Source organism: Lycium ferocissimum, chromosome 6 (assembly GCF_029784015.1).
Source record: "Lycium ferocissimum isolate CSIRO_LF1 chromosome 6, AGI_CSIRO_Lferr_CH_V1, whole genome shotgun sequence".
Classification (NCBI taxonomy): Eukaryota; Viridiplantae; Streptophyta; class Magnoliopsida; order Solanales; family Solanaceae; genus Lycium; species Lycium ferocissimum.
Window position 1 is genome coordinate 42,732,894 of NC_081347.1, and position 26,789 is coordinate 42,759,682.

At 36.9% G+C, this 26,789-nt stretch overlaps 1 protein-coding gene across 3 annotated transcripts; it reads right to left on the reverse strand.

The window, feature by feature from the left end:
* Positions 1-2,428: 2,428 nt before the first annotated feature.
* LOC132059691 (uncharacterized) lies at positions 2,429-26,259 on the reverse strand. 3 transcript variants are annotated; one of them, XM_059452394.1, is made up of 22 exons: positions 26,002-26,259; positions 25,634-25,802; positions 22,784-22,846; positions 19,099-19,439; positions 18,848-18,938; positions 18,685-18,762; positions 18,543-18,602; positions 18,331-18,435; positions 17,665-17,775; positions 16,775-16,816; positions 16,571-16,663; positions 16,298-16,482; positions 14,166-14,455; positions 13,784-13,899; positions 13,573-13,615; positions 13,407-13,498; positions 9,302-9,350; positions 8,033-8,103; positions 7,784-7,903; positions 4,653-4,753; positions 3,967-4,012; positions 2,429-2,640 (listed from the first exon to the last, which is right to left on the reverse strand). In XM_059452394.1, the coding sequence occupies exons 2-22, from the start codon at positions 25,778-25,780 to the stop codon at positions 2,590-2,592; spliced, it is 2,295 nt and encodes a 764-aa protein (XP_059308377.1). In that variant the 5' UTR covers positions 25,781-25,802; positions 26,002-26,259; the 3' UTR covers positions 2,429-2,589. The 3 variants fall into 3 exon arrangements, with proteins under 3 accessions (XP_059308377.1, XP_059308376.1, XP_059308375.1); XM_059452393.1 differs by having other exon boundaries at positions 13,784-13,905; positions 25,634-25,797; positions 26,002-26,257; XM_059452392.1 differs by having other exon boundaries at positions 13,784-13,905; positions 26,002-26,257.
* Between the last annotated feature and the right edge of the window lie 530 nt (positions 26,260-26,789).

The following is a 26,789-nucleotide window of genomic DNA, read 5'->3' on the forward strand; positions in this document are numbered from 1 at the left end:
GCTTGACACGTGGCGTAGCCATAGCAAGACATGTGGCAGCACATGTGTAGGCATTATGGGCAATCTTTACGGATCAAAGTGGAGGACTCTGATTTTTACCGAAGTAAATCTGTTGAAACGGAATTACCACGGGATACCAGCAGATCGGGTCATTAAATGAGGATAATACGGTTCACAGCCGTTACGCAATCGGAGCAGATCCGGGGCAGGCGTTACGGTTAGAATTAAATGAGCATTTAGGGTTTATTATTAGTCATAATTGCTAGATAATCTCAGCCAAAGGGCTGATTCTTGTACTATAAATACGAGCCCAACATTCATGTTAAGGGCATCTGATTCTAATAACACAACAATCACAGCATTTCGCACCTAAGCAATATACGCTCTTTCTTTCTTGTTCTTACTTTAGTTGATAATTCAATCATCTAGCTCTAATTTGTACCGGACTGATCCCAGCTTGAGGGATTACTCCGGCCCAACTTTACAGGCTAGTTCTTTCTATTTATTTACTAATTTATTATATCTATTCAATTGTTTTACATTGTATCACAAATCAATCCACATATCCTTTAAACCACTAACAAATTCAACTGTACCCTTTTTACGGGTAAACAGTAATATGATTCTTGAATTTTACTCACTATAATAATAATGTCACAAAATCTAACCTAGACAAAAAAAAAAAAAAAAAAAAAAAAAAAAAAACCCTCTCGTTAAAGTAAATAAATTATATGTGAATTGCTCGTAAAATAAAAAGGCTAAATTTCTTGCGCCAAGATATGACACGTCACTCTCTGCATTTTCCATTCTATAAATTCACATAAAAAAAAAAAATCATGCCGTGTAAAATTTTTTGCTATCCATATTTTGAAGGAAAATTAAAAAACATTTAAATAAACAACCAAGAAATATAGATAAGGTTGAATTTGGGAATTCTGCAGATTCAAACTAGTTGAATTTGGGAATTCTGAAGATTCAAACTACTTCTATGTTGTAATTCTCGTTTTCTCTTATTAGATGTTTGATATTTTTTCTTAAAAATACAGCCAGTCAAAGATTTAACACGGTAGAGTGTGTTTATTAATTTGACATGAAATCTTTAACGTGGCAAAGCATTAATGTAGACGTTAGAAATTACATCTGGATCATCTTTATTTTCTGAACAATTCACAAATAATTTACTTTAATAAAGCAAAAAAATTGTTTTTTGATTTACTATTATAATGGGCACAACTAAATTATTATTGCGTGACCAGGAAATAATTCTATGATCTTAGCATATGGCAAACAAAGTTCGGTGACCATATGAAATTGAATCTCAAAACCAAACTCCAAACATATTCTAACGAAAAGGTCATCAATTACTAAGTTTAAATCTTCATTAAAAGGTTTGATTGAGACTTCTGAAAAAGTTAAAACTATAAAAGAAAAACCGAGAGGGTTTTTTAATTAACTTTTTAAAAGTAGCTTATAACCTAAAAGCCATAAGTTAAGAATATCCAACTTTTGACTTTTGACTTATTTTTGTACTTTTTTAAGTCTAAAATTAAGTGCTTAAAAACATTTTTTATCTTTCTCAAACACCACAAAACGTAAAAAAAAGATTAAAATAAGCCAATCCAAACACCCTCCTGGTCAATGTCGCAATGCACTTGGTTTTGACCGGTTTAGATTGCCAAATTTGTTTTCGGCTCCGGAGGTGATTCTTGTAATCTCAAAAGGGTAACAGGATTAGGTCCCAAAAAGAAGGATTAGGTCCACAAGAGCTAGACACAGAGAGAAGATACACTTATAAAATGATACAACCAAAATGTTCTGGGACAAAAATTAAAGTGCATGCCCAAATGATGAAGTCTTACTAGAAGGCTAGACTGCATTTTGCATCTAGTTGAAAAGCCTCCAAAAATTATTAACCAAAACACTGTAATCACATTTGACATCAAAGAAAATTTGCGAAAATAAGGAGGGATCCCTAAAATTTATGCAAAATTTTACAAGACATTCACTTTTTATTCTTTTCATTTACTCCCTCATGTCTTTGTTTCCATTCAAGAATTAAGTAAAGCAAACTTGCAATGATTTGCAGTACAGTTCTTCCACCGTCATTTATAAATGGTTCGAAATAAAGTTAAGTTAGCTCCCTAATTATCTAGCGAAAAATAAGTTGGATGAATTGGCAAATACTCATAACAGGGCAAGCTCCAAACTCGTGTATTAGGAACTTGAACGAAAAGCTTGCCTCTCTTTTCTTCACATTCTTATGTTTGAGATTTACAAGACACTATCTGAATTAGTCCATGAAAATGATTTCCCTTCACTTTTCTTCCTCTGAATTCCCATTTTTAATAATGCAGTTTCTTATCTTTTAATCTTATTCGGATCCTTTCTTTTCTTGTAAAAAACGAAATAAATTAAAAGAAAGAAAAAATTGAGGTAGGGGATGGGGCCAATGATAACCTGAACTTACAAAATATAACAGAACTGGTAACCAAAAAAAAAAATAAAGAAATACAGATCTAAAACCTCAACTACTCACAAAAAGAATACAAGGTCACTAATAAATATGTTTTGGAAGGTTGACTGGTCTTTTCACTTGTTGAAGAACAAACCCCTCCTCCTTCCTTTTTTCTTCTCACCAGCCTGCAACAAGTTCAACAATGAGATCCAAAGGAGGATGTCACACAAATAATTGGAGTTCCAAAACAGATGTCAAAACATGCTAACAGCTATCAGATAAAGAAACACCTTTTACATCAAAATCTTAACACCAATTCACGCTATTGGATAGTTTGAAAATTAACTAAGACTAACCACCTAGCAATTTAAGAGCTTTTCTGGCTCAGCCACAAGAGAAAGACAAAAAGCTCTAGAAATTTCATCACAAATTCCTAAAACCATTACTCCGATATCCGCATAGTATTAAATGACATCCATAAGTAATATGGTCACCCTCAAAGACGGGGGTATCTCAAACTCTCCAGCAACGTATGTATAAGATAACTGGAAGGCAATGAAGAAGCAGCAACAGGTTCCAATGTCCAAATGTTGAGAAAATAGATGCGTCGCTCCACAAAAAAATAACACTAGATCATAAAAGAAGCATCTACACAGGAATGATATAACACCAGCTACTGGATGATTGATTAAGAAAGCTCCTGTATTCGAATTTGATTAGTCAAAAAGAGAGCTTTTTCTGGAGAAAAATAGAGAGTTTTTCTTTTTGACAAGTAAAGGTATTATTATTGATATAACCTCAGCACCAATAGAGAAATACACAGTTTTTTTAAAAAAAAAAAAAACTAGAGAAATACACAGTTTCACCAACCAAAAACATACTAAGGTGCCGTTTGGCCATAAATACCAAAAAAAAAATTCACTTTTTTTTGGGAATTTTGGAGTTGGAGTTGTGTTTGGCCATAGTTTTTGAAATTGTAGTTTTTGGTGAAATGTAGTTGTAAAAAAGTAACAAAAGTGAAAATTTTATGAAAAACAAGTTTTTTGAGTTTTTGGTATTCCGGAATACAACTTCAAGTTGAATTCGGAATTTTCATGGCCAAATGCTGATTCCGGAAAAAAGTGAATAATTTTTATGGCCAAACGGCACCTAATTCATGTGTAGGAATGCATACGTCAGATGCTAGCCGATTTTCATGCTAAGGCAAATAGATAAAATTACATGATCGGAACCATGACGAAAATGGGAATAAAAGAAATTGAGTACAGCACAGATCTAGAGCTTTTCGTGCTAGATGAAAGAGCTCTTCGTGCAGAAAAACAGCACTTTTACCAAGACATACACGTTCACACGTGGGAATGCATGTATCAGACGCTAGCCGAGTCTCTTGCTAAAACAAAGAAATAAAATTACATGATCTAGACCACAACTGCATGATGTTGTAACATTCAGGGAGCCTGCAAACTTAATTTGAACCTCATAGAATAGAGAATAACATGCAGAAGTCATACCCTTATAATAAATAATCTCATGGTGAGGACAATTGTATCCCTTGAACTGCAAAACAGAGTCATATGTCACTAAAAGATAAATTGAATTGTATGATAACTTCTTGGAAAAAGAAAACTGTATGATCAATTGAACCACATTGTCAGATGGTAACATGCAGAAGAAGACAGTGAAACATAGGAAAGGTAAAATGTCAAGATGAAATAATGACGTGACGTGAATGCCTCCTAACCAAAGCAGAATATAAGAAATGATAACTGATAAGGAAGCCAAAGAATCTGCTATGTATTGCACCATCTGGGTTGAAAAACTTCCAGAAGCAGATGTTAACACCACTTTTACTTTTTTTTTTTTTTGGTTGTAAAATGCTGAAAACATTAAGGACCCGTTTGGCCATGAAATTTTTTCACTTTTTTCCGGAAAATTATTTCACTTTATTTGGAAATCAACGTTTGGCCATGAAAATTCCAAATACAACTTGAAGTTGTATTTGGAATTTGAAAAACACCTAAAACCTTTTTTTCACTTTCAATACATTCAAACAACCAAATATTCTTTGCAAAAACTATAACCAAACACAACTCCATCTTCAACTCCGACTTCAAAATTCCAAATAAAGTGAAAAATATTTGGTTTTCATGGCCAAACGCCTACTAAGTTTGCTCATAACTATGAAAATCGATTTTACCAGCTAATGTCTCCTTGATCATTCTCAGCCTTCAAAAGATGCTCAACTCCCCGACTATCGAAGATCGAAAATTCTGTAGGACTACCATATGGAATAGAAACCTAGAAGAAGCATAAAGTGGTGAGAAACGGGTGGATATTAAGGAAACAATCAAAGTTATAGCAACATGAGCTTAAACTATTGCTTTTAAAGTAGAAGTCATATACACAACAAAGTACCCGTTAATTACAAAAAGTTTCTGTCTCTTGCTAGTGACTTTACATTGGAAAAAAGAGCTATCATCTCTTACCAATGATTCTCAAGTGTTTGATAGAGTTGGGAGTTGCCAATTTAGCACCTCCATAGGAAAGCAATTTATCATCCTCTAACTTTATGAAGACCCAAAAGAACTTTAGCTTTTTATCCTCTAAAAATACTGTCACTACGACTTATCAAAAGAAAAAATGTAGGGAAAAGGATCAAATTTACCCCTCTACTTTTAGGAATAGTTTACACTTAACCTCCGTTATACTATTCGGACAAATTTGCCCTCATCGTTAGCCTTTTGTTCAAATATACCCCTTGCCTTACGGAACCAAGGATACGGACAAAGCATAGGGGAAAATTTGGCTATTTTCTCGAAGTACAAGGATAAATTTGCTCTCTTATGTATTATAGCTGGGCCATAGGCACTTTAACAGGGAAGTCGATGGAATTAGTGGATACTCTAAGAAGGAGGAGAGTTGATACTACATGCCTTCAGGAAACTAAATGGTCAAGGCAAAAGGCTAGAAGATCGGTAACACGGGCTATAGATTAGGGAAAAGGGTCATATTTGCCCCTCTACTATTAAAAAAGGTTTAATATAAGCTTCCGTTATACTATCGGTCCATTCCTTTCTTTGAGCCGAGGGTCTTCCGGAAACAGCCTCTCTGCTCCACAAAATCAGAGGTAAGGTCTGCGTACACCCTACCCTCCCCAGACCCCACTTGTGGGATCACACTGGGCATGTGGTTGTTATACTATCGGTCCATATATGCCCTTAATGTAATACTATCGGTCCATATATGCCCTTAATGTTATACTATCGGTCCATATATGCTCTTAATGTTATACTATCGGTCCATATATGCTCTTAATGTTATCGTATCGGTCCAAATATGCCCTTAACGTTATAAAAGTGACTCAAATTTGCCCTTCATCTGTTAACCCCACCCATTTTACCCATAATGGCATGTCAACTAACCACACCGACCCTTCTTCTTCCACCTACCCAAAGTCACCAATACCATCACCGTATGTTGGTGGTAATGGTACAATAGTGAAGGCGTTGGTGACTTTTTGGCTTATAAGCTACTTCGTCTAAAACAAGCCATAAGCTGACAAACTCAACTTATGACTTTTTGGCTTATAAGCTACTCTTGTTTGACCAATGATTTTAGCTTTTTATCCCTCAGTATTTTTTAAATTTCAAGAGCCCTAATCTATCAACTTCTTCGTTGTTCCTCCATGGTGCCTCCAATCTTCATTGTAGTGCCTAGCTAAGAACTTTAAGTTACTAAACAAGGAATGAAAAAAGGGAACTGTGGTAAAAAGAAGAGAAATCCACTCAGAGAATTCATGGGACTGATAAGGCCTAAGGGAATCTTCTTCTTTTTTTGGTCATGATTGTAGAAAAATAGGGGATTTATCCTTATGCTTTACCGAAATTGAGCCAATAACAAGAATATATGGTACTCCATATGTGAAGAAAGAAAACTAAAAAGAGAACTACACCTAATCTATCCTTGTACTTTGAGAAAAGGGCCAAAATTACCCCTATATTTTGCCCGTACCCTTGGATCCGCTAGGCAGGGTATATCTGGAAGGGGAAAAAAGGCTAACGGCGAGGGTGAATTTGTTCGAAACAATTATACCGGAGGTTAAATGTAAACTATTTTTGAAAATAGAGGGGTAAATTTGAATTTTTGCCAGAAATGTATAGTCGCTTAGTTGAGGAGGTTGGGAGCAACATTGTTTGTCAAGGTTGTTTTCTGGTTTCTGTAAAGTTCATTTGATGTCAAAAACCTTAAACATGCTTAAGTTACTAATCTTCAGCACATTCCAGCCAACTTCGCACACACAGAACACACACAAATAAATATGTACACAAAAAATCATTTGTAACCTTTTGATAACCAGCATGGACTGAGATTTAGATCTAAACACAACTGGGGGGTAAGCCAGATATATTCCTAAAATTACCCACAAATTCACAGGCTTCTGTTGCAAAGCATAGTACAATATCTAGCACTGCCTTCCACCGAAAAAGAGTACAAAGGTAAATGGAAACAGAAGTGTCAATTACAGAGTTCAATAAACATATCTACCAAATTGACCTTGATTTTTTTTGGGAATTACTGCATTGACCTTGCTTTCCTAATTGATGCCAGGGGTACAAGTACAACTCACTGGGGAAGATGTTCTCCCAATATGGTATGTGGAGATGACGCGCTTTCATCCTTACTGTCTAACTTGGACGAGATATTGTCTCTAAGTTCTGCAGATCCCAATAGATGGAAGTTGTTCAATTCAACTAAGGGACGAGCTGTAACTCTATACGACCTAATTCATTTTGGTTACCAGTGGGCCTCATTTACAGCTATAAACATCCAGAGTTCAAGAGAACTAATCTATGCTCAACCAAGAAAATGCCTGATCAAGCCCATTATATACCTCTGTGAATTTTAATATAAGAGATCTCCTCCAGGACTAGGAGAGAGACTCTGGTGACTTAACGAGTTCCTCAAATTTATTTTACTAAGACGGATAATACTCTTCTTTAAGCTGTGGGGAAAAAGTAAGTCCTGACTCCTGGGTCTAAAAATATGGAATATTCCATCTCCTGAGAGCGACAAGCATCATATCATGGAAGGTTACCTTTTGCTTGAAAATTAAACTAGTGATTTTACTAGTGGTACCAGAGCAGGCACGATTAGAATGGTTACTTCACTGATCCTCAGCATTCAAAAGACTCATGTGCATCTTACCTCTCACCAGAGGGTTCATACACATGCGGTTTAAGGGGTGTACAATAGTATATGCTAAAACACCAATCATTTATTATAGTCAAACTGTTCATGAATACAAAAGGCCAAAGAAAGAAGACATACAATTGTAGATTGAGAAAACTTCTCACTGACAAGAACACCACCTGGCCCATTAGCCTTGATACTATAACCATCCCTCTTGATGGCCAAGGTAGCAGGCTCCCATATATCAAGATATCGTGTCTGTACAACCAAAAAGACATAGCAAAGAAAAGCGATAGAGAAACCAGAATATTTTACTACATGATCATATGAACTTGAATAAGGTCATTATGATATTCTCCACACTTAGAAACTCATAAATGTCCTTACCGACAATGAAACTTTATATGAAGCATGACCACTATAAAGGGTTTTCTCTATGCAACTATGCATTACAGGATCTGCAAACATAGAAAGAGAGAGTTCACATAAGATGAGTTGAAAGAACATGGAGCAACAAACAAAAGTAAGAACAAGGATCTCTGGGATTTTAGTTTGCAAAGAAATCTTCATGCAAACACAAGACAGGAAATCTATTTGGCTTCTGAGCTCATGACAATCCACGGGCATCACTTAAGATGCAAGAAGTACAGAAAATACCCCCTAGAAGTGTATAACATATTGCTATCGGAGTATTAGAATAGAGATAAGTGAGTGGCTGACAGAAGGTTAGTGGATTTTCCCATTGCACGGAGCTAAGTGCTTAGTAACCAAAACTATTCCCAGATATTTAAATAAAGGGAAAGAAAAAAAAACAGATCAGACAATAACAGATCTAGAAAAATCTCCCAGTACAACACCCTGGGTTGTAGTATCACATGGGAAGAACATGATCAAGCAAACCCTAAATAGGATTCTTTTCACCTTTCTCTAATCAGTATGGAAAAGTAGATCAAGCAAATAGAATGTTGACCACTTCAGAACCTGACGAAGTAGCTAAGAACCGACTGAACCTATGTTAACCATATACTTGCCCCGTCCCAATTAATGTGATGCACTTTGACTGGCCATGAAGTTTAAGAAAGAACGACAGACTTTTGGAACTTGTGGTCAAAAAGAAGCCATAGATATTTGTGTAGCTATCTCATTAAGGGTATAATAAGAAGCTTAAAGTTAAATTATTTCTAAATATAGAAATATATCCTTCTTTTTGGGACAAACTAAAAGGGGAAGTGCATCACATAATTATTTTTGATAACCGTGTTGTCCGGGCCAGCTTGTGCGCATTGGGGAGGTAATAATAAATTTCATAATATATAATTCTCCAAACATCTTTTTAAACAGAAAAGCCTGTCTTTCTAGAGAAGATTATTATTCTCAAAAATATTACCAAAGGAAAAAAAAAAAAAAAAAACTACAACCGGATTAAGCACTAATTCAAGGTTGTCATTCATAACATTTATTTCATACAGTGAGCTTTCAAACTCAAAAATCCATCTTTCATGAAGTAACATGTCTGTTACAACATGGAGAATATTAGCAACAACTAAAAAGATTTTGCATAGTCTCCTAATATTGATGGATAGAAAATTGACTTCTATAATTCGCAATCATAACAGTCAAAGTCTCAAAAATTGTATGAGAAGCAACTTGAAGTACCACAAGTTATCTTCCTATGCTCATTTGCAAAGACCTTCACGAGTTCACCCTGAAAATCAAAAACCAAAAAGTCAATGCAGTGTTTCCCTTCGAGATAAACCTAATAAAAAGAACAGTTTTTATTATAAATAAAATAAATCACATTCTTTTTGCAGTCTTCCCTTTTTATACTAGAATAAACACCAAAATTTTGATAAGTAAAGTCTTTTATTAATCTGGTACCAAGCTGGTACATATGCAAAGTACAGAGCAGAACTACACAGCTAGCATCAGTCACACTACATATTACCCCCTAAAAAATATAGAAATTCCAAATAATGATCCATCCTATCTAGAGTACTATTGGAACACCAAAAGAAGAGATTTTTGATGCATTTGTTCTTGACTCTAGGAATCTGCACCATCTTTCCTTCAAAGCATGCCTTATTTCTTTCCAACCAAACAGTCCACAATATACAGATGGGAATTGTCCTCCATATCTGATGTGCCGGGCATTTATGGCACATTCAAGGCCTTTTTACGAGAAGTTTTACTTGTTTTTGAGCAAGTCAGTGTCTATTTAATGTGTTTTTGGTGTTTTTCAGGTAATAGAACAGATTTGGACTGAAAACAGTTGGAAGTACAGAAATGGTCGTAAATTCAGTTTACGGACCGTATTCTCAAATACGGGCCGTATTCCATGGTCGTATTAAAGAATAAGGAAAACAGAAAGTCAGGCTGAGACATGGTGATTTACGAACAACTTTTACGGACCGTATTCCACTTTACGGTCCGTATTTCAAGGCGTATTTAGTCATGTGTGCATCTGGCAGAAAGTCGAAGTTTTGAAAGTTGAAAGACGACCTGGCAGTTTACGGACCGTAAACCAATTTACGGTCCGTATTTCAGAAGAACAAAGTTGCTCAAAATTGGGATGTAAGTCTGGGCGTAAACCAGTTTACGGTCCGTAAACCACTTTACGGACCGTATTTCGTATCGACGGGGACCAAAGTGCAAATCTGCAACTTTCACGTTTTCAGAACCTATAAATAGTCATTGTAGGGTTTCAATTATGAGCAGTTCTCATATTTTTAGTTTTTGACTTAGAACATTAAATACTCTCTAGTTTTTGAAGGTTCAAACATCAATTCAAGTATTCTCAATTTCTCTTTCATTCCAAAGTAAGCAATTATGAATTCTTCAATTTCTTGTTTCTTGTTCTTTGTCATGAGTAGCTAATTTCCCTTACTAGGGTTGTGAACCCAATTGATGGGTGTTTTGTGATTGGGTTGTGATTGATATACACATAACGAATTATTAGGGTTTGGTTATTCTTCATTCTTTATTCATAATTAATGGTTGCAAACATTGATTGAAGCCATAAACCTTGATTTATTTGGGAAAATAATTAGGGTTGATAAGAATAAACAACAAGAACTCAAAGCTTTAAACTTTGTTTAATAAATTCACTTAGGAATAAGAAGAATTTACTTGGCATGATTAATCGCCTTTCATAGCTACTTTCTTATATTTGGGAAAATCATAGAAAGAAATAATCTTTATTTATTGGGAAATAGAGAGATTCATATAGAGATTAAGTGCATTCATATAATGATTCATTAGAAGTATATCAAGATCAATGCCCATGATCATACACTCTATCTAACGGGGACACAACCTTAGTTTCTTTTACCATAAATTCACAACCAAAGCAATATTTAGCAATTAGTTACTAAAAACCCAACTTTTACCAAAATCATCGGATTAAAACATTAGACCTAAACATAGCATTCTACGAATTTAGTACCCTTTTCACACCCTATTCCCTGTGGGATTCGACCCCAACCTTGTTGGGTTACTATATTTGAAAACGTCCGCGTTATACCATTAATAGGTGTAATTTGAGCGTATCAATATCTTCTTCAGTTCTCTTTTAATTCCCTGAGCCTGCTAGATCTCACACAGACTACTAATTTTCACCCTATACCGCTTATAAACAGCGAGATTGGAGTTGAATGGTTGAAATTTCACCCCATACCAAAAAATGTTTATAAACAGCAAGATTAGAGTTGAATCGCTGAAATTTCACCCTATACCGCTTAGGTGTATGGCCTTCTTCTTCCTTCTTCTCCCTATTTACGTCCCTCCCCTCCCCCATAAAGAAATACAAAACAGTTATATATGAACTATTTCTGTTGACAAAAGCCTTGAAGTTCTAAAACAAAGAAAAACAGAAGAGAGTATGCCCTCTCAACAGAAAGCACCAATTGAAAAGCACTATGCCCTCTCAACAGAAAGCACCAATTGAAAAGCACTAGAAACCATGCACCCTCCATTTTGGAATGTCGAATAATGTAGAAGAACTTCAATGAATAATGAAATTTTAAGCTTTGACAACTTTCGTTATGCTAATATCCTAGAACAATTCAAATTAATACAAGAAAGTCACTCCTCCTCTAGCAACAAATTAGTACATCAACCAACTGTAAGCTGACACTTCATTCCACAAGTATTAAAAACGATATCAATGAAACTAAGATGAGATGGAATACGATTTTTTCTCAAAAATTTATAGGTAAAGGAGCATTGTATTGCTACCCAGAAAACAGACTGAAAGCAGAAGATCAATAAATGGAGAATGAGAAGAGTAGACCAAGTATCTGGAAAATCATAAGAAATAAGATCAAGCCAACTTTAAATTTTCGACCATCTGGAGTCTAAAGGATTCAAGTTGAGTAGGACCAAAACAGAGTACATGGAGTGCAAGTTTAGTGACGTGGCACATGAGGCTGGCGTGGAAGTGAGGCTTGGAACCCAGGCTATCCAAAAGAAAGGGAGTTTCAAGTATCTTGGGTCTATTGTGCAAGGAGATGGGAATATTGACGATGATGTCACACATCGTATTGGCGCAGGGTGGATGAAATGGCGGCTCGCTTCAGGAGTGTTGTGTGATAAGAAGGTACCACCAAAGCTTAAAGGCAAGTTCTACAAAGTGGTAGTGAGGCCGACTTTGTTTTACGGGGTGGAGTGCTAGGTAGTCAAGAACTTGCACGTTCAAAAGATGAAAGTCGCGGAAATGAGAATGTCGCGATAGATGTGTGGGCACACCAGGCGAGATAGGATTAGGAATGAAGATATCCGAGACAAGGTGGGAGTGGCATCGGTGGAGGACAAGATGCGGGAAGCGCAGCTGAGATGATTTGGGCATGTGAAGAGGACCCAGTGCGGAGGTGTGAGAGATTAGCTATGGACGGTTTCAGAAGAGGTAGAGGTAGGCCGAAGAAATATTGGGGAGACGTGCTTAGGACATGGCACAGTTCTAGCTTACCAAGGACATGACCTTAAATAGGAGGCTATGGAGGACTCAGATTAGGGTAGAAGGCTAGCAGGTAGTCCCACGTATCCCGTCGTACTAGTAGTCGCAGTTTCGATCTTCATTTTCTTGTCCTTTGATTCTTGCAAATATTAGTCATTCTTGTACCACAATTATCGTATTTATCTGTGCTAGCTACTGCTTCTTTTTCTCAGACTGCTTTATCATGGCTTTTGTCGCTTTCGTTAGTTTCATTTCCGTTTTGCTTTGTCTTGTTTGTGCTTGTCTAACTTTTTCTCGTCATGTTTTCTCTTCGAGCCAAGGGTCTTTCGAAACTTGACTCTCTATCTTCTCGAGACGGGGTAAGGTCTCGCAAGACACTTTACCCTCCCGCATCCCACACCGTGGGATTTCACTGGGTATGTTGTTTCCTCATCATTCTTTACTCAAACTTTGCCCTTTTCCACCTTGCTGCGTTCTTCTATTCTTCCGTCCCAAAAGAATGGCAGGGCTCAAAGTACAAGGATCAACGCATCTAATTTTCAGCATGAATTTCAGACATTGATTTCTTATTTCTAATTTATTTATGAAATAAACTTACACACTAAGAAACTGACTAGAACTTACTAACAATCACATTTTTATTAAAAAAATATTTTAAACTGTTTGAAATTATATAGTCAAGGAGAAAATTGTCTGACTTTGCAAATAATAATAGTGCCAAACAAATTAGGATGGATGGAGTTTTTTTTTTTTTTTGGGGGGGAAGCATGGAGGCTGATATAAAGAGGCAGCCAATGATAGAAGCACTACCTTCCGTTTTCGGTCGTCCAATGGCTGCACTTCAATAGCAAGGTAAGTATCAACATCGTCAGCAGTGACAAGGTAAGTTGGTTGCTTTGCCCCTGTCACAACAGTGTCACGTGACCTCAAATGAGAAATAAAGCAGAAAAGATATGTGACTTGTTTAGCGGGATACCCTCTATATAGTTAAAAGATCCATCTTCCAAATGGCGAACCCACTGCAAGTTCAAGATAACCAAAAAGGAAAAAAAAAAATGTAAGTTCCAACCGAAGACTGACAAACACACAGCATGAAAGATCAAGTGATTATGATACAAGTGGAATCATAGAATCAGAAGCAGCAGGAAAGGAAACAATTAAGGAAGAAAGGTCGAAGCAAGGAACACCTCAAAATTGCAACTGGTTGTTCCATTAATAGAGTAGCCACAAGCTTGGAGTGCCTGTCCAGGATAAGCTTCACCAGAAATTTGGAGACCCTCTATTGCAGGTAGTGCCTCTTCATCTGCGGCTGAACAATGCTCAAGTTTAAGGCACAGTAACCAGCATAAGGTTCCTGATTTAAACAAAAAACCCTATCGGGGAACAACACAGTTCTCCAACTGTTTGCCCAATCCTGGTAAGATGTGGACAGTAACCCGCCGTGAAACTCATTTGATTTCACATTTCACTTAATCTTCTTAATCGAGAACTTCCCATTTTGGTTCAGTTCAATGGGCTTCAGTTTAAATTACACCACAACAACAATCAAGCAAAGGCATTAAATTTCACCTTCTGAATAGGATGATGACGGTTCCTCGAGAACTGGTGGCAAGTACGGAGAGTACGATAAGCTTGGATCATCTAGCTGTGATGTGTATGGTGAGCTTTTATTAGCCCAATTGACTGAAGGCTCTCTATCGTTTTGATGTCTCTCCATGTCAGAATCATCCATCTCATTGCTGCTGATGAGACCACTAAAAGTAACTTGCTTACTGGATGTTTCTTCACTTTTAGGCTTGGAATGCGTATAACCCTGGCTTACTGGAAGTTGTGCTGGTATGACTTGCGCTGTAGCATTCCTGTAGAATCGGGTAAAGTAAAGACCCAAATAACAAAGTTACCCGAAATTGGAATTTAACCAATAAACAAAGTGAAAACACGCAAATCTTACAAACTATGAAAATAAGCAGAAGTCAGAAAAGCAACCAAAAGGTGAACCGTGATATAAGAGCACAAACTATAGAAGGTGAGACATAAATCCTCTTGCAGAAAGAACCAAGTTTATACTCATGGAAACAAATGTTTAACCAGAGAGATCAGCAGATCAACACAAACCAGAATACCATGTATGAGGGAGAAAGAAGCAAGATGGGGTCCTAATCTAGACTATGAATTTATGTTTACAACTGCTTCTGCCTAAAAATTAGTCTATGCATAGGTGATCAAGTGTGGCATGATGCTCTTAAGTCTTAACAGTTGTGATTTGAATGCAAATTTCCAGTTCACAACTATGTTGACAATCTTTATAGTGGTCATGCAACTGCAGTAAAAGGGCTGCGGACCATCCCATATAGCTCGACTGGCAAAGACTGCCGTACAGTAAAATGATGTCAACAAATTATTCCAGACATAGTTCCTTCTCAAAATTATTACAGACATAGTCACACATTGTTGCAAATGAAAGAGTAAAAACAGAAAAAGTTCACATCATACCCCAAGAGAGGAGAAACGAAGGATACTTAAATATAACTTTACAAGCAAATGCCTCGAAATATCAACAGCTAAATCCAAAATCCATAACTTCAGACCAACTCCAATACATCAATGCAGTCAAACATTTTTTTTTAATCTTAAAGGTGGTCAAACAATTTCATCTAAATTGGGACAAAGGGAGTCTTTGTCCTTTGTTTCTTGCTACTATATGTTGTTTCTTGTACTTCGATTATCTTATTTATCTGTGGTAGCTACTGCTCCCTTTTTTCAGACTGCTCTATTTTGACTTATTCGCTTTCTTTAGTTTCATTTGCATTTTGCTTTGAACTGCTTGTGCTTATCTAACCTTTCTCGTTGTGTTTTCTCTTGAGCCGAGGGTCTTTCGGAAACAACCTCCCTATCTTCCGAGATAGGGGTATGGTCTGCGTACACTTTACCCTCCCCAGACCCACATTGTGGGATTTCACTGGGTATGTTGTTGTTGTTGTTGTTGTTGTTGTTGGGACAAAGGGAGTCTACTAGAACCAGTAAACACAATTAACCAACAAAAACAAATACAGACAGAATCAACTTATACTAGCATCACAACTTCACAAATATAATAATTATTTCCCTTGACAAGGGAACACACAACGCTTGTTCATCATTAACAGAATTATTACTTTTCAAAATCCATATCTTCAGACCAACTCCAATACAACAATGCAGTCAAAACTTTCTTTTTTCAATCTTAAAGAAGGTCAAACAATTTCATCTAAATTGGGATAAAGGGAGTCTACTAGAACCACTAAATACAATTAACCAACAAAAACAAATATAGGCAGAATCAACCTATACTAGTATCACCACTTCACAAAAATAATAGTTATATCCCTTGACAAGGGAACACACAACGCTTGTTCAGCCTTAACAAAATTTTGAGCATTTGGGCTTCTTAATCTTTTCCCTGGGATTAAATTTATTTTCATGTAATCTTTTCAATGCCACATGCTATGAATCATTATTTTTCTTCATTTTCTGAAGAGCCAGAAAGGGTAGTTGGAAAATACAATTTTGTGGAAAGATGGAAACATGATTTGGCCATCAATTTCATCCAAAAATGACCAAGCATTTGGAAAAGTCAATGATAACAGAACCCACCACCAAAAGCAGATGGTTGGAATTGTACATTCAGTTCACAGTAGCAGTCTCCATTTGATCAGGCTCACCTGCTTGTAAGAGGTGAATACCTCCCCAAGTCATCAGTCTCCAGATTTCTTTCAGCATCACGGTTTAGACTACTCTGAGGATTCCTCAAGGGATCCCAGTTTGTTGTAGTCCGAGGATCTGACGAAAGAGGAGCCTTTTCACTGGAATAGGCTTGTTGTGGTACTAGTTCAAGACCTTCTTTAATCTGTAAGAGAACATATGATATAAGAAATCCATCGTGAATTTGAAAAGTAGTTCCTTCAACATATTATGTCGCTAAACATTAGACTTGCCCCAGCAGAACGAGGAGGTGAATTAGCAAAATTCGACAGGTTCATATCTGATCGCCAAGGTGCAATTTGGTACTGAGATTCCTTCAACTTTGCCTACAAAAAGATTACCTATATATCTTTAAGATGTTCAATTAAGGAAGGGAAGTTTATCTCCACAGGACTAGTGATCAGAGTTAAAAGAATTGGTACTTCAAGCAAACATACCTCAGTAACAAAAAGCTTCTCTTGTAAATGTCTAAACAGAACCTGCAATATATTGCTAGCAAAATTATATTGGCATTTCAAAATGCTTGAGTTAAAATAAACTCTGCTTACATTCCATCTACGTTTTACAAGTTTGGGAATCAAGTTTTTGTTCATTTACGATTCAAACAATCCTCAGAATCAATTTTGAACATTATCCTCCACTTATTCTATTACGTTGTCCATACGACACATCTTGAACTTCTTTCACTTATCTTTACTTCAGCCCAGTTAATGGAAATGGAGATAATATGATAACAAAATAATATGGGAGAACTGAAAAATAAGACAAACAAATACAAAACTCTATACAGCAGAAATGATGATATGGTTGACCCATCAAATGAGACTATTTAGTGGTTCCCTGTCTTATGTAAGGAGTAAGACGGCTAACTACTTATATTGGGTATTCTGCACTAGATTTATGAGTCAGAAGGATGAGTCCTCGAATGTGACACTATCTCTAGTTTTAGAGAACCCTTAATTTGTCCAAAAAGACAAATCATTGAATTAAAATGAACAGACCAGCAAGAGTCGGAATGGATATATAAGATTCATATAGCCGATCCTGACTAACTTGATATGGAGGCATATTTGTTGTTGTAACGTTGCACAACAGCAATGCCAACTAATCACACACCTTTTGCTGATCTCTGGAAGAATTAATCAGTTTACAGTGGTAATGTAGCATTTGCTTTCACATATAGCATCTTTAGGATGCAACCCCTGGGTGCTTTGCATAAATTATTTTCCGATTATTTTCCTATCTTTTCTGTTGCATCTGTACAGGGAGTCGCATAGCATTTGTGCCTTTAGTACGTAGGTAGGTAGGTAAATAGAGCCATGCTAACCTTGACATTGCTGACAATTGATTGGGCATCAGCTACGGGCGGCTGAAGCGAGTACTCTGCAAGAAGTGGCACCAAAGATGCTACAAATGTTGATCTTTCTTGCTGTGCAGCCTGAAAGAATACATGAACCTCAAAAATACTATCATAGAAGGGGGGAAATTTTGCAATAAAGAAAATCAGATAGCAGCTCAACATCTTTTGCTGTAACTATCCAGTGACAGGTAACTCGGTACAGCAGGCTAACTCTAATTATCAGACACAAAGTTACAAATCTTTGCATAATGATTCAACAAAGCTGCCGAACACTTAAAAAACAGTGCATGCACCATCCCAAGAAAACATCGGGCTAAGATTTCAAACAGACCACTTCGTATAACTAAAACAAAAACCAGATGGAGAGAGGTAAATAGGCGCATGGGTGGGAATCTGGGAGATCCAAATAGAATGAAAAAGGAAGGAATATTCAACAAAACACAATGTCATAAATATTCTTAAAAGCAATTTACATTCTGCAATCCCCACCACCACCAAAACATACACAAGTGGCAACAAGCAAAAGCAAAAAGTTGGAATACACGGCAAGTTCTAACATCATTAACCCACTAATAGGTGAAGGAGGGAATATAACAAAGCAAAATATGAGTCCACGTGAATGTGCAGGTATACCTGCAATGCGTATGTAAGGCGTATATTTTCCTCAATTATGTCTTGTCTGTATGATATCGCTTTAGATGCAGCATCAACAAGATCCTGTTGCTGCTGATCAAATGCCTACACAGATGTTAAGAGCAAAGAACATCAATAAGTTCAACGTCAAGCAGGGATGGACGAATAAGCAGAAACTGAGTGAAATTGATGTGACAGTCACTCTGGCCTACCATGCGCATATAAGCAATTCGTTTTTCCAGAACATATTTCTCGTTGCGAATTTGTGCTTCCTACCAAAAACAAAAACCATTCACTTCGATTATAAAATAACAAAACAAAAATGGTTTATTAAAAACACAGGCCCTTCATTACCTTGATGGAATATTCAGAAAGATATTTCCTCAATTGTACCATCTCCTGTTCATGCTCCTGGATCTTCAAAACCAGATCCTGAAATGATACATTACTAAAATTAGGGAAAAGATCAGTATGATGTGTTAGAAGATGACATTTCCTAATAGAAACAGAGAGGGACCTTCTTCATACTGCTGTTAACTTCGGCCACTGGCATCAAACCTTGTCCAGATATATTGAGCTGTCTGTCATATTCTCCTTCTATTTGATACCTACCTAAGCCAATATAATGTCACTGTTTCTGTTTACATCTATGAAGAAAACTGCTGGCTAAAAACTCTTTTCTCAAACATTATTAGTACTGCATTGGCAAAACCTAAGCTGTAATGTCTCCATCTGGTAGTAGATGATAAATTGTATTTATGTTAGTACCTGTTGGGTGAAAATGACGCCGAAGGTGATGAGAATTGAGAGACGCCAGAATTATCAGTTGTTGTCTGACCACCAGGAAGTGCTCTCAATGTACCATTCACCTTGTTATATTCGGTGTGGCTCTCTCCCTGATTTTGCAGAGTCAAGTCTAAATCATTTTGCCTGGGATCTTTTGCAAGAACCATATTACTAGACAAATTACGTCCTATACTATCCATGTTTCTAAGTTCAGGAAGTTGACTTCCATAACCCAAATTTGATGGATGTGCGCCATCAGCCTCATTTAGATGATCTAACTGACCAACTGAATGAGGAGTTTGACCTTTCAGCTCTCCCGATCTCTGCAAAACGTTGAGATCCTAAATATTGTAAGAACCCTGGATATGTGAGTGGAATTGAATTTCTTATCATAAAATTCACAATACACTATTTCAAAGAGGTGCGGGCTGCACAAATGGTATAATTCACTTAGAAGGGATGAGGAGTCTCCGAAGCAAAGTCTTTGTTGAATTGTGTCCATCTCATCAAAAAGTAATGCTTTTAGAGAGAGCACACTTTTATTTATAAAGAATGTCTTCAACAGTCTTAAAAAGTAGAACATCAGCATGACAATGGCTTGGTTAAATATCTACAAACAGAACCATGACAGACAATAGAAAACTTCGATGACAAACTAAAACTGGCACATAAACCTAATCGATTTAACTCCTTGATGATCATGTCAATCCAAGGGATTATAATTGAAAACATAATTACCTAAATGTTGGGCAGTACATAAGACGTAACAAGTTGAAACATTACTATATATAGTTACGACACAGAATTTCAAAGCTAGTTAAGTTACCTTTACGTCAAAAATAAAAAATTTCAAAGCTAGTTAAATGCACGCAATATGCTATTTCACTGTAGTCATTTTCTTCTAGGATTAGTATACACCTAAATCTACTAATTCTTGGAAAGTGCAATCAACTTAAACACTGTTGCAAATACAACAAACAGTAATTACATATTTTTTTATGCATCCCAAATGAAGTTAAAAGCTATTCTGTCATCCTCCTTTTCTTTTACAATTAAATTCTCTTTCCTGTTCGATAAATGTCTGGAATCTAGGTTATTAATTGGTTGAATACAGGGCAATCCTAATTTTTTTTTGAATAATATGCTGCCAATTACTTCATTTTCTATTTGCGTGTGTGATGAAAAATCTATCAAAAGAAGAAACACATTTCAGTAACACCCACTATCTCAACTCTCAAGCCTATGTGCACGCTTATTCAGTGAGAATGAGATGGAAACTTATTACCAGTAAGGTCAGCAAAATGACTTTTGTGCTAATCTGTTTAAGGAGATTATATAAAAGAATCAATACTTTATCTTTATTAAAAGAAAAAGAGATTTTGGTGCTTGTACTACTTGTAGTTAGTTCCCTGAAAATTAGCGGTGCACTTCTCTAAGAGCATCAATTGCATATTTGTTTGTAATAACGGCAAAGCATTGTTGGGACATTAACTTTCCCCGCACTTATCCAAACTGGCAGCTTGAGACTGCTGCCGGCTTCCTTCATCTCCTGTATAGATGTAATCTTCACAAGAAGCGGCAGATAGAATTCCCTTTGCAAATAAACTTTAGTCGGTGTCCTAGCTATAAATCTGTTATCACATGGGAGAATCATCATCTGTCTACAGAAGCAATCTGCAGCAAACATTTCTCAAGAGCTGTGACTGAGATTTCTCTCTGTTCATACTTATCCTTTCTAACTTAATTCAGGCTATGCATAGTAACTATATCTGCATTCCTTTCTCTAAGAATGGTAAATTTGTAAATATATCTGCATTCTGTTTTGCCTTCCTCCCCCAATCTCCTAATTTCTAAATCAAAGAACTTTGATGATCCATCCACCAAAATACTGAAAACCTGCAGCCCCGTAAAGCGCAGATTGAGGACAACAACCATCTCTTCCTATATTGTAAATTTACAGCAGAGAATTGAGATTTAATTTTTAACATTTTGGGCATTATTGGTGTATGCCCAGAACAACCCTAAAGTTTTGCAAGAATGACAAAGGAAATGTATACTTTAGGTCGTCAAACAACATATGGAAGACTATTCCAGCCACAGTGTCATCTGGAAAGAGAAGTGGAAGGCTGTTGAAAGACAAGAAGCACTCGGTTATGTTGCATATTTTTTGCTTAATTTGTGGTGTAACATTGCTGTTGTAAATGTCAGTGTGCCATGATTGACTTCATTTAGTCATTACATAGCTTGTAATGTGCTCTCTTGGTCTTTGTAATTTCCCCAGCATTGCCTTTATGCTGGGTACTGAATTTATAAAAGCATCTTTTACCAACGATACTGAAACTCTACATCCATTTAGTCTTAACCATTATCTGCTTCAGTTCTGAGAAAACATACTATAGTTCTTTCTTTCCGCTTCCCTGGATCCTTTCACTTTCTGTCGCCGGTACTTTTATGTGGTAATATTCCGTGTCAACGAAATTATTCCAATGAATGCTACTTACAACATTAAACAAATGAATAATGGACTAGCAGCATGTACTTCTGTCTATGATAGTTACATATTGGCAAGGGAGAAGGGCCAGAATTACCCTCAACCTATGTTGCCCTAGGTTGTATAATGGACTAGCCCCAAAAATACCCTCTCCATTAGTTATGCCCCTAAAAACTAACAAACTTCCATGTGTTATTTTAATCCATTAAAAAAATATTGACGTGGACGTCCAAAATGAAAGGGGAGGAATATTTTTATTTTAGCAAAATGCCACATGGAAACCAAAATTAATAGACAGAAGTGCATGCTGCTAGACAGAGGGTACCCATGTGGCATTTTGCTAAAATAAAAATATTCCTCCCCATGCATTTTGGACGTCCACGTCAGCATGGAAATATTTTTTTTATGGATTAAAAATCACACATGGAAGTTTGCTAGTTTTTAGGGGCATAACTAACGGAGAGGGTATTTTTGAGCCCAAAACCAAACGGAAGGTATAGCTGTTCTATTTTCAATAATTGAGGGGTAATTTTGACCCTTTTCCCTTTTAACAATTCTATAACGGTAAAATAAGCATATTAAAGTGGCAGCTGAAACCTAATCGGCACACACGATGTGCTAATGACGTCAATTTTACAACAACCACTATGCCTCAATCTCAAGCAAGTTGAGGTCACAAGCTCAAATTTAGTCTCCAAATTGTTGGTACAACCATGTAGGCCTGACTGTATAATCATACTACCTTCTGCATTCTGAAGAATTATTCAACTTAAAGTGAAGCTAGATGGTCCACTTTATGAACTGCTGTCTTAAAGTAAAAGTGCGAAGCAGCTAGCAATAGCTGGCAACTTTAAATCAGTTGTTATCCCCCAACGATCAATATAGACGTGGAAGATAGATACTGCATTAAACATGTGTAAGTCTAGCAAAGGGCATATATTTGCCAACCATCAGACCTACATATATAATGTAGAAGTGATACAAATGAAATTATTTGCATTAGCAAGTAAAAAACAAAAAAATGGATTCTGGTTAAGGTTACAAGCAAAAGGGCAATAGAAATAATAGATGGTCAAAACAATGATATTCAGAATGTGTCATGTTTGGGAACCATAAGATGTAAAGTATAAGACAACTTTGGACCATGGAGAAACAGCCGATCTGAACTTTACTTACATATTTCTCAACTTCCAGTATCTTCTTTTGAAGTTCTGTTCTTAACCGATTATTTTCATCAACCTGTTACGAAAAACACATATAGGATTAGCAAACAATACTCCATTTTTTTGCGTTTTTTTTTTTCATTTTTTTTTTAATAAGGTAAATAATTTTGTAAATGATGTGAAGATCACGTATACAAACCAAGCCGTATACCAAAAACAGAGAACCTAGAACAAAATATAGTTATTTACACAAGAACACCTCCTCTGTACATGTAGGCACCTCATGGGTGCACCAAAAAGAAATTAGAAACAAGAGATTATTTTGCAACTAAAAAAACAACAGCAACTCCTTCAAATGTTCCCATGTTTCCCTCTTCATAGAACCCACATAATGGCTAAAAAGCAACACCCTGAACCCCCATCTTCTTTTCCTCCTCTTGAAGGCCCAACTTACAACACCTCCTTCAATGTACTCGGCAACACCCATATTATCCGGAACCAATTTCGGACCAGTGACCATACGCGCGTTGCAAAGTGGCAATGCAACAACAGATGATCTACATGTTCTCTCAAACATCTACACATGTCGCACCAACTAACATAGGTAATCCTCCCCTTCCTCAAGTTCTTTATTGTCAAGATCATTTCCCTTACTACCAACCACGTGAAGAAACATGCCTTCCTAGGCGCCCTAGGAATCCAAATAAACTGGTGTGGAAAATTTGATTCCCCTCTCACTCGCAGGCTTTGATAATATGATCTGACGGTAAACAAGACATTCCTACTTCCACGCCATCTCCACAAGTCAGAAGTGTCATATGGTGCATTTTGCCTATATAATAGATCAACCAAACTTTAGAAATTCCTCCATCTCCAAATCCCGGAGGTTCCTCCTAAATCTCAAATCCTAGTGGCCTTCCCCAATATGTAGCCCTCACACTTGTTGTACGGTCTGTTCTTTCTGGCACGAAATACTATATATGCTGGGAAAAACAAACTTCAACTTAATCTACCAACCAATTGTGCCACCAAAGTTGATCCGGCATCCATCCCCCACCTTGAATAGAATATGACCAATGAACTCTTCCACCCTTCATAATTCCCCTCCAAAGACCACATCAAAACGGCGCTGTAATGTTTCTAGTCCTCCACCCCTTCCCATCGTTCCATATTTCTTCGCTACCACTTCCCTCCATATAGCATTTTCCTCCACTCCAGACCTCCGTATCCATTTTCCTCGTAGAGCCTTACTGAACACCTTAAGATCTTCCACTCTAACTCCTCCCCATTTCTTCATGCATGTAGCAACTTTCCAATTCACTAAATGAAACTTGCTTGTGTCGTCAGGTGCTTTCCATAAAAAATTCCACTAATGATTTTCCAACTTATCAGTCACGGTGGCTGGAGCTTGCAAAATGACATGAAATACGTAGAAATGCTAGACAAAGTGCTTTTTGTCAACGCTTTCTTCCCTCCACTGGGGGGGGGGGGGGGTATTTCTCCTGCTAGTCGTTTCTCAACTCTCTGAACAACTGGACTGCTAGTCGTTTCTCAACTCTCTGAACAACTGGATTCCACACTGCAAGATCCTTGTTTGAAGCACCCAGCTACACCCCAAGTAGGTAGTAGGTAGAGCCCTTACTCTACAATTCAATAGCTGCACTAGCTCTTGAATGTTCCCCACCTCACCCACTGATATAATCTACATTTACTAAAATTGACCTTGAGCCCTGAGACAGCCTTAAACCAAATAAGAGTTTGTCTCAAATATGACAGTTGAGAGACATCTATCACATAAAACCAACATATCATCTGCGAGTAAGAGATGTGAGACTCCTAGGTCGCATTGCCTCCTGAACGAGGCAGTGAAACCCTTTAATAACCTCCTGCATCGGCCATGTCCATCATCTTACTCAAGTTTCCATTACAAGATAAATAACAAACGAGATAATGGATCCCCCCCCCCGGTCACAACCCCCTCGAATTGCCGAAGAAACCACATGGACTCTCATTTACCATAATAGAGAACCTAGCAGTAGAAATGCAAAATCTAATCCACCTCATGAGTCTTCTAGAGATCCAACTTACATAACATTCCCGGTTTTCCCTTCTTTCTAGAGGGAACCACTTCATTTGCCACTAACGCTGCATCCAAAATCTATCTTCCTTCCATAAATGCATTCTGAGAGGTAAACACTGCTTTGTCCAGCACTTTCTTTAATCTCTTAGAAAGCCCCTTAGATATAATCCTATAGATACTTCCCGCCAAGCTAATGTAGTCTCTGATGCTTGTTTGCTCCTTCCTTCTTTGGCACAATAGTAATAAAGGAAGCATTAAGGCTCCTTTTGAACTCTCTAGTTTCTCGGAATGCCTCAATGGTCTCCATATACAGGCTCGGGCTAGCACAAAGCTCTTTTACGCATTAAGCCAGCAAATTTACACTTCTGTTGAAGCATAATTAACATAACAGCATATGCATAAGCAAGAACAAACATTTGCAACTTGCTAGAATTCAACCCTTGGCTAAGCTCCAAGAAAATTTCCAACTGGCTAGAATTTAACTCTTTGAAACCTCACATGATATCAGTGTCTCCCCTAATTAACAACAACAACATACCCAGTGTAGTCCCACAAGTGGGGTCTGGGAGGGTAGGATGTACGCAAACCTTACCCCTACCTTTGTGGGGGTAGAGAGGCTGTTTCTGATAGAACCTCGGCTCAAATGTAGAGTCCCCCCCCCCCCTCATTGACCTACTAATATCTAATATTACACTCAAATGCAGTCAGCCAAGTGCAGGCAGCTTAAAAGATCATAACCATCAAACTTTCCAGAAACCAAAAACTACAGAAGTATTAGCAAACCTGTTGCTTAATGGTGGCTTCGGCGGCTTCAACTGCTTTCAAAACCTGATACAACCCATCATTGTTCTTTGGATTATTATTATTATTTGAATCATTCAAATTCCATCCTGCAAGTTTAGGCACCAAACTATCTCCTCCATTTTCCATCCTTCAACACTTGTCTTCTTTACTACAAAAAGAGGCATAAAACACCCCAATCTCTATCAGAAAAATGGTATAATAAACACAAGAACAATCCATGGCAGAATCAATTTTCAAGAAAACAAAACCCCAATAATAATTTCAAGAAAAGGAAACCAAAATCAAAGAAAATGAGAGAAATGAAACAAAACTCGAATAAATATGATACTAATAAAAAGAAAAAGTACCTCAGTTCCGTATTGAATACATCGATATAGACATGAGAAGGGTCTTAAGAACAAGTAGGAGAAAATAAAGCTAGATTAAAATGGCAAAATATACGTAAATAGATACAGAAAAATAAGAAGAAGAAAGACGACGACTTGAAAATGGTGGTTTGGTGAGGGGTGGGAGCACGCGGGGTTTATCTGTCTTTTCCCTCTTTTGTGTCGTCTTCTTTGTTTCTTTTGGCTTCTTGTCTGAAACCAAGTTAAACTTAGAATTTCCACCTAGTTGCCATTAGTTTTTCTTTTTCTTCTTTTTAGGGTGTGTTTGGTGTGACAGGAAAATGTTTTTCTCGATAAATTAAATGATTTTTTTACTTGTTTTTTATGAGTCTGGTATGAAAATTGAACAATGTAATAATCAAAGCAAAATAGCTATGAGGTTTTTGAATTCGCAACTTCTGGTTGGGGGTAGGCAGGCTGGAGGGGGTAGCTGAGGTGGTGGATGAATAGTGCGGGGGTGGGTCGGGGTTGCGTTGATGTGTTTTATTGATTCGAAAAATATTTTTTCTCAAATTTTTAAGAAAGATATTTTCCAAGATATCTAATACAACCAAACAAGAGAAAATAAAAAAATATTTTACAAATATTTTCCGTCATTACCAAACACACCCTTATTGTAAGTATGACCTTTTCTTTTCTTTTTTTTCTTTTTCGTGAGAATACTACAGCATGCAGGGAGTTGTGATAATTATGACTACATTTTAATATACGAACACCTTTTTATTAGTAGCCTTTATTTTTGTCTGTGT

Excerpts from the sequence above, each read along its gene's own strand:
- LOC132059691 (XM_059452393.1), bottom strand. The coding sequence starts at position 25,780 with ATGGAAAATGGAGGAGATAGTTTGGTGCCTAAACTTGCAGGATGGAAT. Across the intron at positions 13,616-13,783 it reads CAACCAGTTGCAATTTTGAG|TGGGTTCGCCATTTGGAAGA; the intron begins GTGTTCCTTGCT and ends TTGAACTTGCAG. Across the intron at positions 4,754-7,783 it reads AGTTTTCTCAATCTACAATT|GTTTCTATTCCATATGGTAG; the intron begins GTATGTCTTCTT and ends TGCTTCTTCTAG.